Source organism: Gymnoscopelus microlampas, assembly GCF_963454915.1.
Source record: "Gymnoscopelus microlampas genome assembly, chromosome: 5".
Taxonomy (NCBI): domain Eukaryota; kingdom Metazoa; phylum Chordata; class Actinopteri; order Myctophiformes; family Myctophidae; genus Gymnoscopelus; species Gymnoscopelus microlampas.
In genome coordinates, this window is record NC_139942.1 from 15,752,920 (window position 1) to 15,775,147 (window position 22,228).

The 22,228-nt window shown below is 42.5% G+C and overlaps 1 protein-coding gene across 1 annotated transcript in view; it reads left to right on the forward strand.

Annotated features, from left to right (window-relative positions):
- Positions 1 to 20,770: 20,770 nt before the first annotated feature.
- The window catches only part of LOC311044949 (PEX5-related protein-like), a gene marked incomplete at both ends in the record, with an annotated part of 33,881 nt that continues 32,423 nt past the window's right edge, over positions 20,771 to 22,228 (forward strand). The window contains 2 exons of the mRNA XM_084056760.1: positions 20,771 to 20,833; positions 22,107 to 22,202. Coding sequence (XP_083912886.1) covers positions 20,771 to 20,833; positions 22,107 to 22,202 — 159 coding nt within the window. The remainder of the gene's footprint in view (positions 20,834 to 22,106; positions 22,203 to 22,228) is intronic.

Genomic DNA, 22,228 nt, shown 5'->3' on the forward strand with positions numbered 1-22,228 from the left:
TTTTATGACCCAAAATAATTTCGCGACCCCACGTCAGTCTCCCGCGACCCCACCCCTACTTTGGGAACCCCTGCTCTACCCTAGCATAATGAGCAGGGGTTAGGTGAGGTCTGAGTGTAAGGCCTAGTAGTAACCTGTGTGATGCTGTAGTATGATCAAGTAGGGCGTTAATATACGAAAAATCACACAAAGTTTGAGAGGTTTCTACCCGACAGCAACAAAATACATCTTGATGCAACTCGTGTGCCTCCATCTTCCATGGTATAATCCAGCCACTCTCGCACCTGCAGCCAGTGGTGGACGTACTGGACTTGAGTATAATTTTGAGGCACTTTTACTTTGCTTGAGTATTTCATTTGCTTGAGACTTTTACTTCTGCTCCAGTAGGCTTCATCTCAGAAGCAAACTACAATTATTTGTCAGCTTTAGTTACTAGTTAGTTACATTGCAAATTTAGATTGTTAATTCAAAACATATCAACATTAAGTGTTGATTATGTATTATCATAGGTTAAGCTACACAGCAGCACATAAAGTACAATAATTAAAATTGCAACATTAACATTTGCAGCATTAAAGTTATTTACACATTAATGCATTAGTAATTACAATCCAATTATGATTGCGAAATGGGCCATTCTGCATAATAATTTATTCTTTGGGTGCTGTAAGTATATTTTGATGTCTATACCTTTACTTTTACTCAAGTACCATTTTGAATACAGGACTTTTACAAATAACAGACTATTTCTACATTGCTGTATGGATAGAAAAATCTGTGTATTTCTTTATAACTGCAACCAAAACTACTCTTGCTCAACAGAAGAACTGACTAACTAACTAACTAACTAACAACATTGAAGGACATACGTTATGATTAGATATGTGCTTCATGGATGACATTTTGGAGCATTTTGAATAACAATAATCATCATTATAATATCGTCCATGTCGGGTAGAAACCTCATATGCCCAAAACTGAAAATAAATAAAATAAAACATTAGCAAAAATAGCAGATACAAGCTCAAAACACGCCACGTTTTGAGCTTGTAGATCTGCTATTTTGGATACTTTTGTGTGACGCTGTAGTATAATCAAGTAGGGCATTAATTTACGGGGGAAAAAAAGTTAAAATGCTTAGATAAGAGGTTTCTGCCCAACAGTAACAATATAATAATATAGCAGGAGCTATAACGGGATGTACTGTAAAGGCCCTGACACATAGAAAGCGAGAGACGCTCGTGGCAAGAAACGCACGTCCAAGAAACGTCTGTCGACACTGGAGGTGTCAAGTGGGTGCATCAAAAGCTGCGTCTTTCAGAGCACGGTTATATTTCCGAGCGTCGACGCGGGGCATAGACGATACCAAAATAAAATGTGAATATTATGGCATCCCGGCATTGACAAGTCCAAACTGTAATACAGCGTGTGTGTGTGTGTGTGTGTGTGTGTGTGTGTGTGTGTGTGTGTGTGTGCGTGCGTGTGCGTGTGTGTGTGTACTGTACAAATTAATGCTGTTGGCTAAGTTGCTTTAAAAAGGCTTAACTATGGAGGAATGGATAGAACATCTCTGGGGAAAGTCCACCTTGAAAGAATGACACGCCAAGATACAGAAAGATGAGATTGATGGGGGGGAAAATGAAGAGCGATCACCGTTATGGACCGTCAAATGCTTTGATGAAGGTGTCAGGAAAGAGGTGCAGATTTCAATCTTGCAAACAGCATCAAATGTGTGGTTTATTGTCATTTTTCAATATAACTTTTTTTTAAAGATGTCTTTGGGGCTTTTCTGCCTTAATTGATTGTACAGTAGAGAGAGGCAGGAAACCGGGAGAGAGACAGGGAGTGACACGCAGCAAAGGTCGTCGGGCTCGGGAATGGGACCCGCTACTCGCTGTCAGGCTGCATTAGAGCTTAACAGTATAAGTATATGTGGTATGCGCCTTAACCGCTAGGCCAGTGGCGCCCCGACAGTTTGCAATATTTCTATGTCACTATCAGAAATAAATAACAAAGGACGACAGGCAGAGCTACACAATGAGACTGAACAAATAATCTAATGTAAACATTGCAGAGCAACCTCCGTGTTTGTACAGGCAGTCGCGGATTACTCTTTTGCAGAAATTATTCTTGTAAGGAAATCTATGGATAAATACACAAATTCTGTGTACGTGTGTGTGTGTGTGTGTGTGTGTGTGTGTGTGTGTGTGTGTGTGTGTGTGTGTGTGTGTGTGTGTGTGTGTGTGTGTGTGTGTCCCGTCCATGTGTGTCCCGTCTCCGTCCATACCCGGGCATATCTCAAGATTTCAACCGTGGCGTGTGTATCACAGAGGACCTGAGGGAGTGAAGCGCCAAGTGAAGTCGGCGGATTGGCGGTTGTCCAGATATCTATAAATCCACAAATCTCTGAATCTGTCTGTCTGTCTGTGATCACTTGTATTCCCATACAGAATATGGCAATCCCTGAAGTCACCAATATGATGTCACAGCACTGACAAAGTCTGGCCTCCAAATGCTAAGATACTGGGTACTGCAAATGGGTACAACGGGTTTGAAAATGTTCGGAGTAGTGTGGATGCTAGGTGAAGACGCAGCAAAAGTGATGCGATTTAAGACAAAAAATGTATTACAGATGGAGAGTTGTAGCCTTAGCCCTTTCCTGCATGCTCACAGAGCTTGAAGATCGGCTATTTTCAGGCCAAGAGATTTGGTCTCTTTGCCAAAATGACTTTGGTTCAGTTGAAAAGGTGAGGTAGAGATAACGTCAAATGATTTGCCCAGAGAAGAGGTGTGCTGGATACAGGGATTCAGGTACAGCTCTTACAACCCTTTGAAATCACTAACGTGCAGTCGTTTTGGAGCTTGCACATCTTACAGCTCTACAGGCGACACAACAGGACGGCGTCGGGGTATTGACCAGGTGTGTAGCTGAGTATAGATGATGTACAGATAGATGCTGGCCCTCCAGCCAGTCAGCATCACTTCTATACCACGTCAACACAACAAGAGCCAGACAGACTGGCCCTGGAAGTAGAGGGAGGGGGAGGGAGTGGGGGGTTGGCATCTAAAATGCACAGCAGAACCTTAGTCAGTACATAAAGATGTACCGTGCAACTTTTTGTGTATGCAATGCTATTTGGTCACATATGTATGGTAGAGTATAGCGTTCCTGTCGGGCAGAAACTTCCTATCCCCATATAACTTTTTTTGTGTTTTTTTCGTAAATGAATGAAATGAACTTCATTAAACTACAGCGTCACACAAAAACGCGTCGCTTTGCTGCTTTTGATGTTTTTGAATTTGAATCCTGAAAAGTAACAGTTTTTGACATATGAGGTTTTCACCCGACTGAGACGCGATACAATCGTGGTGGTTGTATATTGGTGTCCCTGCCTCTTCTGTGGAGATATTTAGATCCTGTGTGTGGTTTGACACAACTGGTTGACAAGTGATACTGTCTGGAGGTCAAAATTCAATTCCTCCCCTGAGCAAGCAGGCATGCGCTATAGCTAAGTGCTTAAAGTTTCAGTACTTGCTAGCAGGGGACCTGGGTTCAAATCCACAATAGAACAAGAAAGTTACAGAGGGCAGCTACAGTAATACCACTATGTACAAAGACTGTCCATATGCCCCTTGTGGGTGCGAGGACCCGAATGTATAAATATGAAGGATACAAATATAAATGTATATAAACTAGATTGTTTATGTGCTATAAATAAACAATATTTCTGTAGTTCACTAGAGAATGCACAATTAATTCCTATTCTAGTTTGTATGCACGTCACATTGTTTATGTTGTACAGGAGGTAATATAGCAGCATAATATTATTCTATTTCATGCTATCATAATGGGAAAACGGGCTTATTCGGTATGTGGCTGACATTGACATGGTCTTTATATTGCTATCACGCACGAGCGCGTGGCCGCACGCACGCACGCACATACGCACACGCACACACACACACGCACACACACGCATACGCACACGCACACGCACACGCACACGCACACGCACACGCACACACACACACACACACACACATACACACTGCAATCCCTCAGCCTCGCTTCTGGGATTGGAATAGTAGTTGTCAGTCCATTAGGGCTAATAGCCGAGCCTAAGCCTGAAATAGCCTACATCTGGTCATGTATAATCAGAGCTGTGCGATGTGGTGAGTCCATATGGATGGAACGTTATTATGTAATTATTAATACAATTCAGAGTGAGTGAAAGAGGCCAAGTGAAATGGTGCCCCCGTTAAACCAGTGGTTCTCAAAGTTGGGGTACTTTGGGGGGTGGGGGGGTTCCAGAGGGTCCCCAGCAAAAATAATTTATATCACAATCATTTTAACCACTTTTTCCACTTTATCTGTAGGCTATTCAAAAATAGCAGATCTACAAGCTCACGGCGCGTCACTTTGTGCCGTGCTGCGAGCTTGTGCATCTGCTATCTTTGAAAGATTTTGAACAATCTAAAAAATGTTTGGATTTTTTTTAAATCATTTTGTATTTTTTAACACAAATCTTCTCTTTTATGGCACAAAACATTTTCAGATGGGGTCCACGGCCAAAAACACAACGATTTTGGCTGTCCTTGCCACGAAAAAGTTTGAGAACGACTGCGTTAAACAAACAAGCATTTGTTTAGGGATAGATAGATAGATGGATGGATGGATGGATTGGATAGATTGGATAGATTGGATAGATGGATTACATACAACGTGGAACACGATGGTTGCTCTGCCAGGTCAACTGACGGTCAAATAACTCGGAGTGATACAGTACCTGTACATGACCACTGACTCTGACATTCTAGCAGTGAGGCCACATCATCATTTATTTATACGTTTATTTGGGAGGGACAGCACATATTAATGAACACCACCACACATACAATGCAATGTAAATACGCCGGATTTAGCAAGAATGCTAATTTCCCATATAGTCCCCATATAGAAAACAAGCAACAATACAGAAGGAGCAAACATTACTAAAATGGAAATGGAAATTAATTATATATATATACACACACACACACACACACACACACACACACACACACACACACACACACACACACACACACACACACACACACACACACACACACACACACACACACACACACACACACACACACATACAGTAGTTACAGTGTGGGTGAGTCAGACAGCGGCAACCACAGGAGGGGATGGACCCTCTCATGAAAGATGAATTAGATGGAGAGCTGGCAGATCATTGGACGATATAAATACATAAATCCTCTTGAGTCCAATTCTCCAGTCAACACATCAGTCTGTCATCCAGACGGACCCTGCTGCACTCATCACATGTCCTTGAGACTCTATATACGCTCTGGTCCAGTGTTGCCATATTCTAAGTGAGAAACAAGCAGCCGGGTCCATGAAAACAAGCCCAAAATAAGCGACTATAGCTACATGAGCACTTTAAACCTATATACAGTACATTGGCTATTTGAAAATAGCTATCTACAAGCTCCCATTGCGTTCGCAATGCAACACATTGTGAGCTTGTAGATAGCTATTTGTGAAATATTTGGATTTTTTTCTTTTTACATTTAAACAACGCAAGGCGGTCCCTGGCACAACATATTTTCAGATGGGGCTACAAAATACATATTAATTTGGGGGTCCTTGACATGAAATGTTTGAGAATCTCTGGTTTAAACAACATCAGGAAGAAAGCCCAAATAAGCGACTACACTATAGAAACAAGCCCAAAAACAAGCAATCCACAAACTACCAATATTTGACTTTACAGAAAAACAAGCCCATAGTCGCTTGTAATAAGTGGACATGGCAACGCTGCTCTGGCCTGGGGGATGTGGAATTTGGCACATTGCAGAGTACAGCCTTTTTGTAATTCAGATATTCCCAAAGTGGGGTGTGTGCCAATGCTGCGCCATGCACCCCCCTTTGGGGTGCACGAGCTGCCTCTAGGGCAGTAGTTCTCAAACTTTTCCATGTCAAGGACCCCCAAATATATATATATGTATATACATTTGGCCGCGAACCCCCATCTGAAAATGTTTTGTGCCAGAAGAAATGATTAAAAAAAAAAAAAAATAGCAGATGTACAAGCTCGCAGCGCGGCACGAAGTGACGCGCTGTGAGCTTGTATATCTGCTATTTTTGAAAATGTTTTAATATCAGAAATTGTTTTCCTGTTATTTTTAGGGTCCTGGGTCCCCTGGGGGTCCCCGGACCCCACTTTGAGAACTACTGCTCCAGGGGTGCGCAAGGGGAAAAATGCAATGAATCAAGAATCGACGTTTTTGTCACATCACTGGTTTATAGGTGTAAAGAGGAGGGTGAAATTCGTTTCTGTGCAAGGTCCATCATTTTGTTGTTTTTCCAGAAAGGGAGAAGAGGAAAAAGGAGGGGGGAGTGGAAGTGGGGAGAAAAATCGAACATTAAAGAAGCATGTCAAATCATGTCAAGATATCTACATTCAATATGAATATATACACATAGCATACGACCAGCAGATACTTTACATGAGGTTACAACATACGCATATGCAAAAGAGGTAACACATCGGTAGATCCACATAGTGGCAGGTATGTATGTACATGAGATGATGACAAGATGCAAAAAAAATAACACATAAGCCAAAGACTTCAGGCGGTGGTCAGGCCTTGTTCGACAGTCTGATGGTAGCCAGGTGGAAGCTGTTCAGAAATCTGGTGGTCTTGCCCTTGATAGTACGGTAGGCTTCCTTGCCTGGCCGTGGTCGTACTAAGGGTGTGTGTCTGTGTCCTTGCCCTCACGCATCCTCTTTGCTCTTTATAAAGTGACAGTTTGTGTCAATCGTGTGTAACTTTGTTGCAACTAATCGAAACGTTGCAGTGCAGTTTCAGTTTCATTCAAATGTGAGAGCACATTGTTGGGCTGTCTTTTGAGAACCATTGCGTCTTGTGTGCAGTCGGGTTCATTTGCAGCCAGCACATGCCACTGAAACCATTGTTCTTGCATTGTCACAGATGAGTTTGGAGGAGGACCCAAAAGCAGGTGACAATGGGCAGAACATAAGTGGTAGCTGATATATTGCACTTTTACCTTAGCGCTAGGCATACTCTTAGTTGCTTGTTTTAGAAAAGAATGCACTTAATACTTCTGGTGATTAGTAGTTTTGTTCCCTACCTATGTTGAATGCACTTATTGTCGCTTTGGATAAAAGTGTTTGCTAAATGACTGTAATGTAATGTAATAAGTGTTTACGAAACTAATGTTCTTCCAGAATGGGCAAACAAAGGTTTTAAGTAATAATAAGACTTTCAGAAAGCATACATACTGTACAGAGACATACAGAGTACAGACACACTGAACATGGGATTCCTCTGACAAACACAAACAGAGGGGTATAAATAGACATGGCACTAACTAGAGACAGGTGAACTCAACAACAATCAACACAGGGTAGGCTAACAGGCAAACAAGCAAGCAGGACACAGGTGACTAGGGTTAAGAATAATGACAGGGTGCTGAGAAAAGACATGACTGGATCATGAGGACCGCTACGACGGGAAACTGGATGACCTCGACTTTGTCAATAACCTGGCTCTCCTGTCACACTTCATCAGATGCAGTGCAAGACAACCAAGCTGGCAACCACATCCCTGGGGATAGGGTTAAGAATAAACAGGCATAACAATAAGAAGACCAACATGAAGATTAACATCTCAACTCCTTCACTTACTTCGCTAGCATTATAGACAAACAGCAGGGCGGCACAGACAGTGACGTCACAGCCAGAGTAGGTCAAGCTAGAGCATACTTCATCATCCTGAAGAACATCTGGTCCTCTAAAAAAATAGCCATGACAAGTCCGCACTTGTCATGGCTATTACTTTAGAGGACTTTAGAGCTTCAATTCCAACGTCAAATCCATCCTTCTCTACGGTTCAGAGACCGCGGAGGATGACAAAAGATGCAAAAAATCAGACTGTCATTAACAGCTGTTTGAAGTAGAGATGTACCGATACCATTTTATTTCTTCCCGATACCGATACCCACAACTTCTACAGAGTATCGAACCAATACCAGTGTGTAATTTAAACAAATCTAGGACAGTGGTTCTCAAAGTGAGGTCCAGATACCCTCACGGTTCCCTCACAGGTCTTTTTACCGTAAGCCTAAAGCTTATACGGTAAAAACCTAAAGCCGATTTTTTTTCAATCTACAAGCTCACAACCCATTGCAACGCATCGCAGTGCGGCGCATCGTGAGCTTGTGGATCGGCTATTTTTCGGTGCACGATTAAATCAGGCGTAACTCCCTCTGTAATCCCTAAACCTGACATCTAAATGTCTAATACTAAACCTAACCCCAACCTGAATATATGTTCTCAATTCTAAACCTCTCTAAGAATCATTTGTAACCATGAAACAACCATTTCTGGGGACATTTGGCCCTCACAAGTATATTAACACACACACACACACACACACACGCACACGCACACGCACACGCACACGCACACGCACACACACACACACACACACACACACACACACACACCCACACACACACACACACCCACACACTCCTCGCTCCCTCTTTCACTCCTCGCTCCCTCTTTCCCTCTCTCTTTCTCAACATGACTTTCTTTTTCCCCTACAACTCTCTCTCTCTCTCTCTCTCTCTCTCTCTCTCTCTCTCCCTCACTGTGTCGGTCGTCCGACTCTGGAATGTTTCAGTGTGGTTGTGTATGGGGGAGCCTATAAATAACCCTGGCCTGCCTTGTGCTGAGCAGACAGTGTACAGTCAGCTCCTTGGAGACCCCCAGCAGTGCTGAGCTGGGCCGTTCCATGGCTGAGCTGAGCTGTTCTGAAAAACACTCCCACGGCATCTAATTAGAGCCAATTACCTCCCACCTGGTACTGAGCAGTCCACTCACTCACGTGAGACAGACGCTGGATGGCTAAAGGCCGATCCATCTACTTCGTCACACGGCGGTGTGTCGCTTGCAGAAAGTAGCAGACCTACAGTACAAGCCCTCAACGGACGCGTTGAGGGCTTGTAGGTCTGCTATTTTCTGCAAACGACACCGTCGTGCAACCGAGTCGACCATGAATGAAGCTAAGAGGGATACAGTGTAAGTGAGACAGACCGAAGGACGGCTGAGAGGGAGACAGTGTTAATGAGGCAGACAGTATAAAGACAGAATAGGAAAGCTGATATGGAGACAATGTAGGAGAGACAGACAGTAGTAAAGCTGAGAGGGAGACAGTGTATGAGAGACAGTATGGAAAGCAGGGAGGCAGACAATGTACAGTAGGAGAGACAGACAGTAGGAAAGCTGAGAGGGAGACAGCGTAGGAGAGACAGGATGAAAGGCTGTGTACTGTGGTGGATGAGGTCCCAGACCAGGCTGAGGTGTGTCAGTCAGTGGTCTATGGCAGTGCTTCTCAAACCTTTTCATTTCAAGGACCACCAGGTTGGATTGCATTAGGGCCACGGCCCCCCATAACTCTCAGAGTTACAGACCTACAGTATAAGGATCCTAACTATCAATCATTTAGCTGCCCACCCCCCGCCCCCCCCCTCAAGGACCCCACTGGTCTATGATGGAACCATCCTGTTCTAGAATCAGACAGAGTCCACTCCACACAGTTGCCCAATACAACCAGTCTTCTACTGTTTTTAAAATGATATTGATATAAAAAAAGAGCTTAAAATACTTCAAAGATTTTAAAAAAATGTAAAAAAAAATAGCAGATCTACAAGCTCGCAGCGCGGCACGAAGTGTCGCGCTGCGCTGCGTAGATCTGCTATTTTTGAATAGCCAACGTATACAATAGGGATCAAGGGGTTAAAAATGAGGAACCCCACCAAGGACCCCTGGGGGTCCCCGGAACCCCACTTTGACAACCACTGGTTTATTACCACACGTGCAGTTCCCCTGCCTGCCGAGCGCAGCGGATGTCTCGCTCAAGGGCATCTCACTCTGTTTGGAGGGCGGGGGGGTGCAAACATTCCCTGAGGAGCGAGTCCCCGGTTCAATTCCCCTGAAGGCTGGAACCATTATCTGTACGTCATTCCCCTACTCTCTCCACATGAAGCCGTTTCTCACCCGGGAGTTTATAGGATAGTTAGGATCCTCTTTTTCACACACACGCGCACGCACACGCACACGCACAGTGTTTTTTTTTGCTTGCTCATACTCGTTGCTCCCTCTTTCCCTCTCTTTCTCAACATGACTTTCTATCTCTCTCTCTGCCTTCCATTGTCCCCCCCCCACCCCCAAAAGGGTTACAAAAACAAATAATGTAAAAATCCCCAGAGTGTAGGGATTTAAACCGATGACCATCTGGTCTGAAGGCTGACAGAGTTGGAAACCCTGCTGGGTTCATTCAGCCATTCACGGTTTATATTCTCGGTGATTACAGCTCACTTATGGTTCAGTCATTTACATGATTAAATCACTTCACACTTACGTCACAACCAGGCTTTATGGGTCAATTTTTACATAACATGTGCATATGGTACTGTATGTGTAGAAACCAGCCATGCCTGTACCATAACTGATTGCCTGTACTCTCTCTTGCATTGGAACACATGCACATGATTGCAATGTCTGGTTTGATGTTTGATATGTGGTTTTCAGTGGTGGAAAGTACATTTACTCAAGTACTGTACTTAATGTTGAGGTATTTTTACTTTATTGGAGTATTTCCAACTTTTACTTTTACTTCTACTCTACTACATCTTAGAGACACATATTGCACTTTTACTCCACTACAATAATTTGAAGACTTTAGTTACTACCGTAGTTACCTTGTAGATTTTGATTACAAAACATACATGAACCAATTTCACCGATATACATTTCGGCCATTTGAAAATAGCCGATCTACAAGCTCACATCCTGATTTTGTTTTATATTACTCCTTCAGATTCTGTCGAAAAATCATGCAAATCACATTATCTCTATAGTCATATGATCAAAACGGATCTGCCCGATATTTCATATTCCAACCCTGCAGGATTGGTCCGTTTTGAACAAAATGCCTCAAATCATGAATGCACCGTGCGATTTCCTTGAAAGTTTGCACGCACATTCCTACTACAGTACACCGAGGAAGAAATGCCAGCCTTTTTACATTGGCCTGTTATATCGCCACCAGCAGGTGGATTTTTGCAAAACACATTTTTGGAACAAAATTCCTGAAATCATGAATGCAGCGTCCGATTGCCGTTAAAGGCCTAAGAAGAAATGGCACCCTTTTCACATTGGGCCTCATTCAGCAATAAATTCGTAAGTTGTCTTCTTAAATTTCTTCCTAAGTGAATTCCTAAGAGAAGTCGAGTGAGATTCATGAAATGTTCTTAGGCTCTGCCTGCAGTCACACCTGTGTGTGATTGCTGCACACAGAAATCACAGGAAATCACACAGAGAAATGAAGTTGAGAGAATGAAGTAAAGAATACCTAAACTAAAGCCTAAAGATGGTGGAACACCAGACTCCAAACATAAAAATAAATAAATATTTCTGTGGAGGTACTTCTGAAGTGAACAGCAAATTATTTTTATTTAATTAATGAATGTATTTTATTATTTCTCTCACATTAATCAACATATCACCACTCGATATCAATGTAAATTTGCTGAAATTAGCTGTTAAAAATGTTATCCATATTTCATGTTCAGGAGTAGCGTTAGTAGTGGATATAAAACATTTTAGTACTGAAAGCTGGTGGGTGGATATAGAGGGTCTTAAAGGTAGCAGCTGCTTGGTATGTAATGGGGTGGAAATAGGGGTGTGGTGGGTGACATGGTGGTGCAAGGAGGGGTGTAGGGGGCTGTGTGGGGTATGGGGATGGGTGTGACGGGTGGGTATAGGGGGGCTTTCAGGTAGGAAGGGGACTTGAAAATGGGGGTGTGGCGAATGTCGGGATATGGGGGTGGGGGTATGGGGGGGCGATGAGGGTGGGTTGGGTGGGGGGTTATGGGGTGGGTATGGGGCTTGGGCTTCAACTCAACCGGGTCGAAAATAGCCGATCTACAAGTTCAAAATTGCCAGTAATGGGACGCGTTGTGAGCTTGTAGATCAGCTATTTTCAAACAAAGTATAAAATAGGGTTAAAGTGATTAAACTGTTCCTCGTTTGCTGTGGACCCCCTGGAACAGCTTCAAGGACCCCTGGGGGTCCCCAGACCACACCTTTGAGAACCTTTTTTGCTCTAAAGATATGATAAAAATATTATTGTAATTTAAATCCTATATTATACAACTGTAGAATTGAAGAAACTTTGAGAATTAATTATTTTTGCACAAACATATCACACTTAAGAACTCAAATGCCACCCTAAGAGTGCTCTCTAGTATGCGTAGATTTCTTCTTAACTTAAGAACAAATCACAGCTAAGAAAACATTTGTGAATGCCAAAATCTCTTAAAAAACTTCTTAAGTGGGTCTAAGAACAAATTTGTTCGTAAGTACGGTTCATGAATCGGGCCCATTGTTCTATAATAGCGCCACCAAGATGCCACAATAACCTACCTGACCTGGCGGAGACCTGTGCTCCGAGGAGCACTTTTTCTAGTTTGTCATGACTTTGAAATCATCTTTATATACTTAACAATTATTTTAAATCATTCTAATTTGGCTGGGTGGTTTATAACATATTATGTTGTGGTCTGAAATCAATTGCACAGATAATACTGCTTAAAGGCCTCATACTGTGTTAGGGTACTCTTGGTTTATTCCTAATAAAGAATGTACTGTTGAACACTGACCATCTCAGAGGAGTCCAGGCATCTTGAGGGTGGTGCTGAGGAGAGTGTCATCACTTTGCCCTCTGGTATTTTCACAGCTTTTTTGAACCGGCAACTTTCTTGTCAGATACTCTCTGACAAAAGAACACTTAGCGTAATGCTAATGATCCATTTCACCTTTCGTGTCAGTCTGTGGAGAGACTGTGCTCTGAAGGGTGAAACAGATGTCTGTGCGTGTGCGTGTGCGTGTGCGTGTGTGTGTGTGTGTTTGCACGCATGTGTGTTTTGGTTTCCTTCTAAGTTTTTTATGTCAAGCCAGTTTTCTTTCATTAAGAGTATGCCAGGCTACAACTATTGAAACGTAAGGACCCCTAAAGGAAAGTGGGACAGACATATGAATTAACCAACGACTAGAAACAATTCAGTCTCTAAATGCTACGCTCATCAAGAACTGTGACAATCATCCCACCTTTCGTTGTTAAAACTGTGTGGAAACAGTTAAACAGAAGAATAAATCCAAAGTCTTTAGGGTGGTCCTTCATATTTGTGTGGGATACAAGTGGCCGAAATTAGCTTTCTCAGACAGGTGGCCGGCCTCTCCCTTAGAGATAGAGAAGTTCGGTCGTCCGCGAGACACTCGGAGTAGAACCACTCCTCCTTCACTTGGCAAGAAGCCAGCTTAGGTGGTTCGGGCATCTGGTACGGATGCCTTGGAACGCCTCGGGATACCCCAGGAGGAAGTGGCTAATGTTGCTCGGGAAAGGGAAGTCTGGAGCTCTCTACTGGAACTGTTGCCCCCGCGACCCAATTCCGGATAAGCGGTTGAAGATGGATGGATGGATGGATGGATATGATTGCTTTCAAAAGCAGTAAGGGTAGGTTTGTCAGCGGCTGTTGTCGCCGCTGTTCTAGCATCTACAGTACCTTGCATTTAGAAGTCCCCACACGTATTGTATAGGCGGAGATCTCTGATCGACTGGAAATGCAAGAGTATAACCAACCTCCTCGGACTGGAATACGTAAGTTGAGACTGAAAGACATAATTAAATCTGTATTTGGCCATTTCACTATCAGGAAACAAGCTTGAAATTTAGGCTATGTCAAGGTTTTGGCACGGAATAACGGATCACCGGGTTTCAAGTCTATACGACCAACAACTGCCATGAGAGGTTTAACGTACAGTATGCAGTGATCCTCACCTCCCAGAACACAACGTGTTATTATGTGATGAACAGGGAATGACAATGAGTTGTCTTGTACAGCATCTCTGCTGCTACTCTTTTGCACTCAACAAAAACTTGAAGCCATAACTGTTCTAAGCTGTAATTTGATTGATGCATAATGCTGTGTGAATAGTCTCCCCAAATAAATATCTGCAATTCAATTATTGGGTTATAAAACAACAACAACTTTGGACCGATAAGCACGTGTGCACGCTGCAAGTACGCCAATTTTGTACCACCGCTAATTATTTTCAGTTTCACCTATGTTATATGATTTTTATATATTTAACTTTGTAACGTCTCTGTCCGGTGGAAACCCCATACCTCCAAAGAGAGAGAGAGAGAGAGAGAGAGAGAGAGAGAGAGAGAGAGAGAGAGAGAGAGAGACAAAGTGGCAGATCCTCAAGCTCGAAACGCAGCATGAAGCGACACGTTTTGAGCTTTCCAAAAAGCTGGAAAGCTTTCCATTTTAGGAGACAGTATTCTTTGTTTAACTCTCTGAGAATTCTAACCATCAACCTTCTCAAACCTGCTGTCTAGAAGTCATCATCAGTCCTTGTCTTTGGGGACCTGTTGTACGGCTAGTTTTCTATCCTACCAGGACCTGTAGCACTGCTGGTTTTCTATCCTACAGTACCAGGACCTCTAGTACTGCTAGTTTTCTATCCTACCAGGACCTGTAGTACTGCTGCTTTTCTGTACTGTTATACTTATAGCTTGTCGATCGGCTGTTTTTGATCATTTTCGGGAAAATGTCCATTTTCTCCTGCATGTAATGACATATGCCCAAAATAGGGACGCAAGTTTAACCACTTAAACCCCAGCATCCATATTGTGGGGAAAGCTTTCGTTGAAAATAGCCGATCGATTGACTGCAACGTGTTGTGATCTTGTCTTTCGGCTATTCTCAGCTAAAACCTTTCCCACTCTAACAGAAACGGAAAATACACTAGTACAGCCCCGAGGGACTCCGCTCAACCATATGGGGTTTAAGTGGTTAAAAGTGGTTCTAAACCGGGGCTCATCGGCTGCATAGTTGTCGATAACAATGTAGAAAAATATAGATATTGCCCGATAATTCGGCCAAAGTGACATATTGGTCTGGCTCTAGTCTTGTAATTTGGGGATTTTGCAGTTTGTTTGTTTTATTCGATCCTTTTGTATTGGCTTGTCGGTGTCTCCACCAGCATCATTAACAACAGTACATAAAAACAACATTCATACAGAATCTCTGAATCATCTTTGTTGTCACATCCCAGGTTTAAGCCCAGTCCACACCAATGCAATGGTGATATGCAACCAAACCAGTTGCAGAACATTGCAGAGACAATGTGCAGTGGTCTGCTAAAGCAGTGGTTCTCAACCTTTTTATATTTGAACTGGAGACCCCCACCCTGACAAGCACTTGGAATTGTTGTAGTTGAGTTCATTATATTTAGTTTGACTCGGTTCCACAGATAAATATTGTGAAAATAGCTGATCTACAACGCGAGGCGTTGTGAGCTTGTAGATCAACTATTTTCATTTTAATTTTTTTATTTGGGCTACTTTTTTTTATTTGGCAATTTGGCCAATGTTTGACGAGTTTTGATAGTATAGTCGGTTGATTATTTTTGACGCAGTAATGCTCTTTTTTGTTCTTTCTTTCTTTCTTTGACATTCTTTCTTTCTTTCTTTTTAAAGGTATTAAAAAGGTCTTAAAAGTCCTTAAATTGTCACTTCACTGTCATCTGGGGACCCCCCCCTCAATCATGTGGGGACCCCCTGGGGATCCCGACCCACAGGTTGAGAACCACTGTGATATGCAACCAAACCTTTGCAGAAAATAGCAGAGACAATTTGCAGCAGTCTGCTAAAGAACTCATGGGTAAGCAAATGACCAACGCTCAGCGCTCATCAGTTCCCACCTGATGTTGGGTGGGAGTCCCAACTGCTCCAGACCGTACTGAATGACCGCTAGCTTGCATATCGTCTTCAGGCTAGGACTTATGTCTAAGATCTGTAAGACTGGCTGTGTGTTGGTTGTGTATCCTCCAAACATGATGATACGATCTCCCACTAGGCAACACACCTTACAAGGAAACGTCCAATCCGGGCCGTTCCCCTTGGGCTCGACCTTCTTCCAGGAGAAGGTCTTTGAATTTAATTTCCACAGATCTATGAAGTAAGACTCCAGATCACAGTTGTAACCACCAAATATGTACAGCTCTCCATTGTAGGCAAAGGCTGAAGGACACCAGCGTGCTTCTGGAAGAAGCTGTGCAGAAGGCGTGCTCAGCCAACAGTCGGTCTCTGTGTCAAACACACTGATGCTGTTGTACTGATCCCCCCGGCCCACAACACCCGCAAATACAAACATCTTTGTCCCGATGATGGTGGCAGAGTGAAAATGTGAGGCAGGTGGTGAAATGCCTCTGGTGTTAATCAAAGACCAGACCATTGTGAAGGTGTCCAACTTGTACATGTCATTAATGGGTCCAGTCCTGGTCCATCCTCCATAGATATACATGACCTTACCCAAGACACAGGCTGAGTGGCCAAACCTGTCCTTCGGAACGGTCCCAGAAATAATTATGGGACTTAACCATCTGTGGGTGTCGACATCAAATGCATAAAGAACGTTGTTGTCCCTGTATAACCATTGGACTATCTTACCCTTTTCTATCTTACCAATCACTGTGCCCCCCCATATGTAGATGATATCTTGTATAAGCACAGCTGTGTGGCCGTAGCACATGGGTGGAACCTCAACGGGACGTTCTCTTCTTCCATGTGTCACTGGGGGCAACGTCATCCAGCGCAACATCACTGTGTTGAAGACGCGCACATCAATCTGATCCATGTCGTAGGTTTTCCCCTCATAGAACACTCCAAAGTAATACACCTTGTCCCCTGCTGACACAGCAGCACAAGCAAGATAGTGTGAACTAATCTGAAATGGACCTCTTTTCAGGGGCACTGTCCAGTACATCTCCCCTCTCTCTCTCCCTCTGTCTGTCTGTCTGTCTGTCTGGCCGTCTGTTCGTCTGTTCGTCTATCTGGCCGTCTGTTCGTTCTACCACTCTTTTAAACTCTCAATGTCTCCATAGATCTCTTTCGCAGCTTGTATAGGCAGACCAGAGATCTGCTCTGATGTCACACACAAACACAAACCGTTGCCATCGAGCCATCGTGCCATCGTACGCATTTGCCATTTCATCCTCTGATTTAAGCATGTTTCTCTCTTAACACATTGGCTGCCATCTTTTTTTTTTTTTCTACAGTAGACTGCCAGACTTTTTCAATGAAAAAAAAAAGTACTCAGGAGCCGAGATACAGAATTTTTAAGTTTTAAGTTAACAAGGAAGTGGATGGGAGTCTAAATCTTCGAAAAAATCCTATCTCCTTGGTCTTTGGGTCAAATAAAAAAATAAAAAAAACGTATTTTGACTTAAATTAAACATACGCTGCTGGTTGTCCATCCTACCAGGACCTCTAGTACTGCTGGTTTTCTGTTATACCAAGACCATTGGTACTGCTGATTATCTATCCTACAGGACCTGTAGCTACTGCTGGTTATCTATCCTACCGAGACCTGTAGTACTGCTGGTTTTATATCCTACCAGGACCTGTAGTACTGCTGGTTTTATATCCCACCAGGACTTGTAGTACTGCTGGTTTTCTATCCTACCAGGACCTCTAGTACTGCTGGTTTTATATCCTACTTGGACCTCTAGTAATAATTATAACAAGAGGTTTGGGCCGCTTCGCGGCCCTCACATCTAGGCCCGTTCAAAAGATACTGCGGCCAGAAAAAAGGACAGCTGCTGTGGCTAAAATGTTAGGATGTAATAGGAAATGTATTTTTTTTATTAACCGTACACTATGTAAGTACATTGAAGGCGTGGAAAGACGCCTATATTATAGCCAGAGCTCTGATCAACAGTCTGGGGTAAGTTTCGGGGCAAGTGGAGTGTTCGTGTGTTGACCAACCCCTGACATCAAGCCAAGATTTTGTTATTATACATATTTTTTTAAGAATTGGCCTGATTCACTAAGCTGTTTGTAAACAGTGACTAAAAGGGTGAGTATTTTCGATAAGCACAAACGGACGTGCGTACAGACCGGTACGTGTATATCTCTGATATGTGAGAATCATTTGCATTGCTCCACGCCTCATTTAAGACCATAGAAGGCAACCGGAAACTGACACAATACGTCACCACTCTTGAAAAGGAACAGATCTACAGTGTAGCTTCCCTCCGGTTGACAGATACGATCACAAGGTTTCTTTTCTTTTACAGACATTTATTAAATGCCGTGAGAACTGAATAAATAAGCATAAAAATACAACAGACATTAATTCGGTATCACATTTTCTCAAACATAACAAAACATACAAAACCATACAAACAAATACTCTGGCAACAATGATTACCTCATTGGCCGCATCAAATTATATGGGGGAAACAATCTTGAGGTCTTCTTCTTTTATCTTAACTTAAACAGCTCTTCTTTAACATAAATGTCTTCTTTAAACTCTTTAACTTATACTCTCTTTTCCTTCTTTAAACTCTTTAACTTATACTCTCTTTTCCTTCTTTAAACATCTCTTTAAACAGCATCACACTCGACATCCTCTGTTTGTTGCATGTTGCCAGCTCTAGTGCTCAGAGCAGAATGACTGACTCTGCCCCTGCTCTGGTGATTAACCAAAATCTAAACCACCCTTGCTGATTGCTTGATTGACTGATCTGACTCAGCTGCCAGGTCACTGTGACCCTAGACATCACAGGAACTCAAGTACACAGCACAAGCAAAGAGCACAATCCAAACATGAATTGACCAAAACAAAAAACATTATGAACTTCTTAACTTATTCACTTATTTATAATAATATGAACTTTAATCATGATGGCAGCTACATACAGCACGGCATGACGTGTGAAGTAAATAGCCGACTCTCACGTATAATGAAGAGAATAAGAAGTTTGTTTACAGTTTAACCTCATGACCAAAGGCTAATAAAACTTGGAATGGATATCATATTGTTACGCCCCCATCTATGGGAAAAAGGGATGCAACATAAAGTGGGAGTGAAACCCGTATTTTATTTAGAACTTAATATATATTTACATAAACTTAAATAGACTTTAACAAAATCATATATGACACACGGAGTAACTCAGGGAAATAAATATAATCATCTTAAACCTAAGCTTGAGTTTACTCACTTATTCTCTACTCTAATTTAATCTAACACAATTTGACTTAATACAAAAAGCTGGCTTCCGTTGCCCAGTGCTTTCACATTACAAAACGAGAAAAAGTGCTCCTCGGAGCACAGCTCTCCGCCAGGTCAGGTAGGTTATAGTGGGCAAGCAATGTTCGGAATTTGCCAATCAGGATGGAATATAAAAAATCAGACAGATCCGTGTTGATCACTTGACTATAGAGATAATGTGTACCGATTTGCATGATGTTTGCACAATTTGTAGGAGTAGGCCTAATATAAAAAAAAGGTTTTGTAAAAATCGGCCTCCTGGTGGGGCTATAATAGGGAAATGTTCCTCAATGTAGTGCGAATGTGCGTGCAAAGTTTCACCGCAGTCGGACACTGTGTATATGATTTGCAGCATTTTGTTCAAAAAGGGCCACTCCTGCAAACTCAATCTTAGCCAATCAAGATGGAATATGAAAAAACAAACAGATCCGTCTTGATCACATGACTACAGTGTACCGATTTGCGTGAAATTTAGATAAAATCTGAAGGAGTAATATATATATATATATATATATATATTTTTTTTTTTTTACGTAAGCCGGCCTCCTGGTGGCACTATAAAAGGCAGATGTGAAAAATGCAGGGCAAAGGCTTTTCCTTGGCCTCTAGGGAGTGCACAAACAAAGTTTTACGCAGATCGGTAGATTTTTAGGCCAAAATGTGGTGGAAATTGTAGAGGTGGTCTGGCAGAACATAGCTAGAAAGTAGCACAACACAAAAACGATAACACTGCGCGGAAGTTGGACCACTAGCGGATTTTAAATATAGATCGCAAATCACAAAGTGCTACAGGGTTTAAAAACAATGGCATGAAAATGACAAAGGCAAGACAAAAAACAAAAACATTCGCAAACAACAAGACCCTGGTTTTCTATCCTGCTAAAGTATGAAAGGAGATCAACATGCACTCTTTCAAAAAGGTTTTTGGTGCTGTGAGTAAATCCCCTTAGATAAAAACCTATCAAACATACTGCATATTCTCGCACACGCACACACACACACACACACACACACACACACACACACACACACACACACACACACACACACACACACACACACACACACACGTCTGCTTTATTTATCGTTGTTTCAAGGTCAAAGAAGGACCTTCGTCAGGACATTATCATCATTGTCCTGTTGAAGGTCCTTGTTTGACCGAAACATTTGCGTGTAACCTACTAGAAAATGAATCGCATTCACCTGGTGCCACATGCTGTAAAATAGACAGCTGGAATAACAAGAACCTAAATCAGTGGTTCCTGACCTTTTTTCCTTAGAGCACCCCCTTCTTAATTAGACCTATTTGATCCCACAGGGCAATTGAGTTTTCGGGCCCTATCTTGTTTTCACCGCCTTACCCCCTATGCCTAAACTTTTTTGGCATGTTATACTATTTAAAAAAAAAAAAAATGAAAATAGTGAAAATAGCCAATCTCCATCGACAAGTTGTGAGCTTGTAGATCGGCTATTTTAACTATTCAAAATGCCTTTTAGGCATGAGGGGCACCACCGTACCCCTCATGCCTAAAAGGTTTAGGCATGAGGGGTACGGCGGAGTGCAAGATAGGGCGCTTCAGCTTCACCCAGCTGATTTCTGCTCAAGTGGTCAAACTTGAGTGCATTGGGGATATACTGTAAAACCACAGGTTTGTGCTTGGACACAAACAAAAATATCACTGTATACGATCCATCTTACTAACCCTATGTTGATACCTGTGCTCTTTGCACCAAAACCATGGCAGATTAGGCCCTATGCTCCCAAATACTTGCATGCGTGTCTCAAATAATTAATAATGGGGTAGGTGTGCCAATATCACATTGGTACGGGAAAACTTTTCCTTCCCTTAAAGCTGCAGTCTAGAACTTTGTTTTAGGGAATACAATGTGATTCTGATCAATCTGCATGGTAGAGTATACGTTGATACAATATAACTTGTACAACTAGGATTTCTAGTAGGAACTCCAGTGGTTGACAATTGGTATAGCCTGAAGTTCAAAGCGCAATACCTCCCCAGGCCAAGCGGGCATTCCGTCTTAGCTCACTGGTGGAGATTGCATTTCCACTTCCAAGTTCGACACGCATGTCGATCAACTATTTTTGGCAAAAGCTTTCTCCACAATAACAGAATAGACACTAGCATAGAGCCCTGAGGGACCATATGGGGTTTAAATGGTTAACAACAGCCACGACAAGTAAAACATTTGGTGAATTTGTTAATTTGTCCCCCATTTGAATCGAAAATTACATAAAAATAATAAGCGTATTCTTATAAATACAGCATTAACTAAAGGATTGCAGGTAAATTGTGTCCTTGGTTGACAAAACAGTGACCCCCTTGAGCAGTCAGAATAGTATATCCTTGCACCTGATTCATAGTTGGTTGTGCGCTACAGTGAAAATAGCCCAAAGCTTGTAGATTCGCTATTTCCGCTGTGTGACACTGGCGCGCCACCAAGTATAAATCAGGCCTTACACTTTCACAGAGCAAAGCAAATGGTGATTTCATTGTGTTATTTTGGTCATTCTAAACGTCTAACTAAAGTTTGGAAGTTTGTGTTTGGTCGATTTGTCTCTGTTGTTGTAACAATACTTCTTGGCAATTCCTTTTATAGACAGTATGTGGGCGCAACCCGCACACTGTGCTTCTCATCCCATAAATGCAAATCGGGTACTATTTAAAAGTAAAACAAAAAGGCTAAAGGTATAAAGGTGTTTGCCAAAAAACGTTGTTACAACAGAGCATAATCAACCAAACTCTAATTTCCGAACTTTTTGTTTGATGTTGTATACATATATCTTTATAGAAACAAAACATTTCCCGCTGCGTTGCCACTGACGACCCTTCCCTGACTTGTCGATCTCCCTGTTGTATAGGGAAAAGGTGAAAGGGTCGTTGCCATGGTGATGAAGGAGCTTCCTGGTAAAAAGGCCTCCTCTGAAGGGAATAGCCTCCTCACCGTGACAACCAAGGTGGGCATGACGAGACCACCGACCGA